At 40.8% G+C, this 4,489-nt stretch overlaps 1 protein-coding gene across 1 annotated transcript in view; it reads left to right on the top strand.

Annotated features, from left to right (window-relative positions):
- The window catches only part of FAM135B (family with sequence similarity 135, member B), a gene marked incomplete at its 3' end in the record, with an annotated part of 18,859 nt that extends 14,595 nt beyond the window's left edge, over nucleotides 1-4,264 (top strand). The window contains exons 7-8 of the mRNA XM_010292281.1: nucleotides 297-2,370; nucleotides 4,098-4,264. Of these exons, the coding sequence (XP_010290583.1) occupies nucleotides 297-2,370; nucleotides 4,098-4,264 (2,241 nt within the window). The remainder of the gene's footprint in view (nucleotides 1-296; nucleotides 2,371-4,097) is intronic.
- Nucleotides 4,265-4,489: the final 225 nt, after the last annotated feature.

The raw sequence follows: 4,489 nt of genomic DNA on the forward strand, positions 1-4,489 counted from the left end.
TCAGCTCTGGTTTGCTTACCTATGCTGTAGAAACTAGCAGTTTAGATATAATTATACTGAGGAAAGTATATTTTATTGATATTGTCTTCTTTGGCCTAACTATAATTTAATAAACGTTATTCTAGTTCCATACACTTTGGCATTTGCATTTGTAACATGCTCTAATGTATGCATAATTTATATAGTATAAATATACATACTTCTATAGGCCTTACAATCACTTTTCAAAGTCCCTTATCACTTGGGGTAATTTGTTGTGTTCTTGCAGGTACCACTCCTTTTTTTCTTTCTTTCAGATCAGAATTTGGAAGTTTTCCCAGATTTTGAGGTTCCTGCAAACACCCAAATGGATGTAATAGATGACAATGAAGATTTTACATCAAATGATGCCACTGCAGTAATGAAAGGAGACTTTGGGAAAGGTACTCTGATAATACACACAGATAGGATAAATGGGAATCCCTCCTGCATACGCAGTGGTACTGAAGGTGCTGCTTATACAGCTGAGGGTTTAAACCAGCACTCCACGTCTCAGGTATGTACAGTGAACAAAGGCAGCCAAAGGAAACCTGAAAATATTTTTGTTTCAAGTAAGGAAACTAATTCTGACTCAGATCTAGGCAATACAGAATGCACATCAGAAGACTTTAAAGCATCCGAGGAAGTTTTATTAAAAGGCAATAGACTTGTGGCAGATGTTACATACGAAGATATGAAACCTAGCAATAAGGATTCCCACAAAAGTGAGCCTGTGTTAATTGTCAGTGCTCAGTATGAGTGCGGAGCATGTGGAACTGATGGCTTAGAAAGCAGGACTGAAATACATAAAGCAGCCAAATCTGGCCACCCCGAGAATAATTTTGCTTCATCTGAGCTTGCACTGAATGAATTAACCAGTCTTGAAAAAACAGGAGATCCAGACACCAAGACTCTGCTCCCTGTTTTGAAAGCTTTGCCCACCCACAGCTTTGAAGTGAAATTGTTCACAAAGGAGCAACGAGGTGAGGAGTGTGAAGAATTTACCCTGATGTCAGGGGTTATAAAAAGATCCTCCTCTATAATATCCGATTCAGGCATTGAAAGTGAACCAAGTTCAGTGGCATGGTCTGATGCTCGTAGCCGGGCACTGGAGCTGCCCGGTGATCGAGAGATCCTGCACCACTTGGTACGAAGACACGTCATCCACCGAAATTCCCTGGAGGGTGGCCAAACAGAAAGCAATACGAGCTTGCCCAGTGGGATCCAAGCGTCGCTCACATCCATTAGCTCTTTGCCCTTTGAGGAAGAGGAGAGGGAAGTGGAGCTTACCAAGCTGACCAAATCTGTCTCTGCTCCTCAGATCAGTAGTCCAGAAGAGCCTGGGGAGGAGGTCGATATATCCAAACACAGTGAAGCAACCTCAGGAGATTCAGGAGGAAATTTAAAAAGTTGCACAGAAACACAGAGTGGAGATGGGCAATTAGTCGTGGACTTTTCTGAGTGTCAGATAACCACTGGAAGTGGACAACTAGAAGGAAGAGGATATCCCAAACCCTCTGCCAAACACAGTAGCAGTAACATTGAGTTACAAGGGGAGGAGGAGAAGGAAGGTTTTCCAGAGACTTACTGTAGTTTGGAAAGTGCAAGACTACCCGTTTGTCCAAAGCAGCTCAGAGATAACGTCTCTGAATGCCAGTCACTGGAGAGCAATAGTGAGTGCAGCTTAAAAACACCAAGGGCTTGTAATTACTTGGAGAAAAATATCGATAAGTTTGATACATGCATCGAGGATCTAAAAGATAAACTTAAGCCGGATGGTTTAAAAATACAACAAGGCTTTTACTCCAATAGCAGAACTTCAGGAGAGGAGAGTTTCCCACAAAGCATAAAGCTGGTACCAGATTTTTGCTATCCTGTTCCAGCTCCTTCAGAGACCTCAACTGAGTTTGGCTTAATGCAAGGAGAGTGTGGAAGCTCTCTTGCTGATGAGAGCCCGGCAGTGTATGCAGAAATGCAGGGGTTGCAAGAAATTGAGCTCGACGACTCACCTGCCTCAGCAGACCCTGCTGCAGGATCCTACCAGGCTGAATATCCTCAGAAACTCGAGAGCCGAGAGCATAAACTTGTGGCTAATGGCACCGGCTTTCATTCAATGACGACGGAGGGAGTAGCACTGGAAAGCAGAAAGGCTGTTGATGTGGTTAATCTGTCTGTCTCTTGCACAGCCACGTGTCTTCCCTTTTCTTCTGTGCTCAAAGAGACCCCTGCTATGGTGGGCTTCTCTGCAAAGCAGGCTGCGTTCCCCATCACACACCAGCCTCTGGGCTCTTTTGGAGTTGTCTCTTCCAGTTCAAATGAGGAGGATGAAGAGACCAATGAAAGGATGCTGAAGTAAGAATGTCTAATTACTCTCTTCATTAAAATTACTATAATGCCAAGAGACCCTGACAAAGTTCCAGGCCCTAATACAGTAAGCATAGGGTAAGCTTGCGTTCAGAGACATCCAAAATAAATAATTCAAATAGACAAATGGTTTATATAGAATAAATAATCTAAATAGACAGGAAGGATGAAAACACAGAGAGACTGAGGTCAAAGACATTATGTCCTTAATCCTCATGAAAATCAGTAAGATTTAGGTGTCTAAATAGCCTTTAAGATCTGGCCCTCCTTCCTGAAGTCAACGTTACGCAGAGGTGGGTATTGATCCCAGATAGTCAATTCTCTATGGCAGTGCCATAACTTGTTTTCCTGTTCTGCTTAGATAATTGTGCTCATTAGCTAAACTATGAAACAGGTGCACAGATTGGCTCGTAGGGTCTTAGCTTCAGCTTCTCAAACTGGAAAAATGGGAGAATTGGCATCCTGTGTAGCTGGAGAAGAGATACTGATTTTTTTTCTTGCTTCATTCCCCATGGCAAAAGGGCAACATCATGGTCTTGATTTCACAGTGGCCCATTTCACAGACTGACATGCTAGCACATGTATACTTTTGTTACATTTTGGTTCCTCTGCTGTGCTGAGGGAAAATAGCATCATGAGAAATTTCTCAACCCATTCAGCGGCTCAAAATGGTGGCTCTCTGCATGTGCATTCATTTGCTATCCAAGGCTCTATTTTTATTTTTTTGAAAACATCTTGAGGTTTGTTTTATAAACTGTGCTGTAAGTCCTGTTTAATTTAAGCACAAAATTTGTTCTTTCTTTGTGAAGCGAAGTATTTAAGCATGTATTCATGCACATGAATCAAGGGCCTCCAGGTCCATGGCTCAAATGCTAGATTTATCGTTCTTGTGTTCCTTTAAAGTCAGTAGGGCTGATATAAGTAATTGCTCATCGTTATATCAAGTGGCTTTAAACAGTCCCCAGGCTTTAAAGGTTTATATCTCCTAACCTCGTTGATCCTAGTTTTCTACCTAATTCTACGCTTACGATGTGATTATTGATTCCTAAAAGCTCTGGATAAGTTTTGCTAAGTCAAAAAGCCACTGAAGAGTTTGGCATTTTCAGCTAGCAGAATGCCTCAGGGTGAATTTCTGTGTCAAATTGTAGGCTTTGAGCAGGGAAGGGGCTAACTTAATTCTTTTAGCACTGAGCTGTTCTTCCTCTTAGCTACTAAATATTTTCAAAAGAACCTGAAACCAGGTCAAACCAAAAATATCTACCATATGAGATGCATTCCTTAACTCCATGGTTTGAGGAATGGGGAGAACACCATCTACCTGCCTATAAATGCATGTCATGCTATCAAAATGATACATTTTGTATTTCAGAATCTATATGGCTGATTACATTGTAAGATGCAAAATTGCTAATTCTGTATCTTATTCTCACTGTTATGGGCCACCAGAAGATTTTCTGTAAATCCTTCATTCCTCTGGCAGGTGTGAGGTGTTAATGGGCTTTAGCTATTCCCTGTATGTAGCCAAATGACTCAGAAACAGACTTTCTTCCCTGCATTCTGTTTTCACTCAATCAGAATACATAAAGAATAGTATACAGGTCTCTACTTGAAAGTTGCAAACTTAACTTCTTGCAAATATCAGCCTCCTCATTTCTAGTTTGAAGGTTTGCTGTTGAACAGCCAGTTCTATTGTGATTAATTAATGTATTCTCCAGTTTTTATCAGGCCAAAGAAAAATTTAAAAAAGAAATGAAGATTGAAGGATTTCTGTACAGTGACGTATCTGTACTAGCTTCTGATATCCCATATTTCCCACCAGAGGAAGAGGAAGAAAATTTGGAAGATGGAATTCACCTGGTTGTCTGTGTCCATGGACTGGATGGTAAGGCCATGAGGAATTGCTGTTTGGAAGTCATTTTGGTGTAAAAAAAAAAAAGGGCAGATGTTCAGCAAGTGTGCAAGAATGGAGAATCTAAGGATAGTATTTATCTTAGCTGGGTGTTTAGTCCTTATTATGTCATTCAGTCCACTGTAAGAAAAGATCTAGGAGAATATTAAATATTTGCTCTAAGAAATAGATGCTGCAAATTTTTTTGTTGTTGTTTAA

This window comes from Phaethon lepturus, unplaced genomic scaffold (genome assembly GCF_000687285.1).
Source record: "Phaethon lepturus isolate BGI_N335 unplaced genomic scaffold, ASM68728v1 scaffold19018, whole genome shotgun sequence".
NCBI classification, from domain to species: Eukaryota; Metazoa; Chordata; class Aves; order Phaethontiformes; family Phaethontidae; genus Phaethon; species Phaethon lepturus.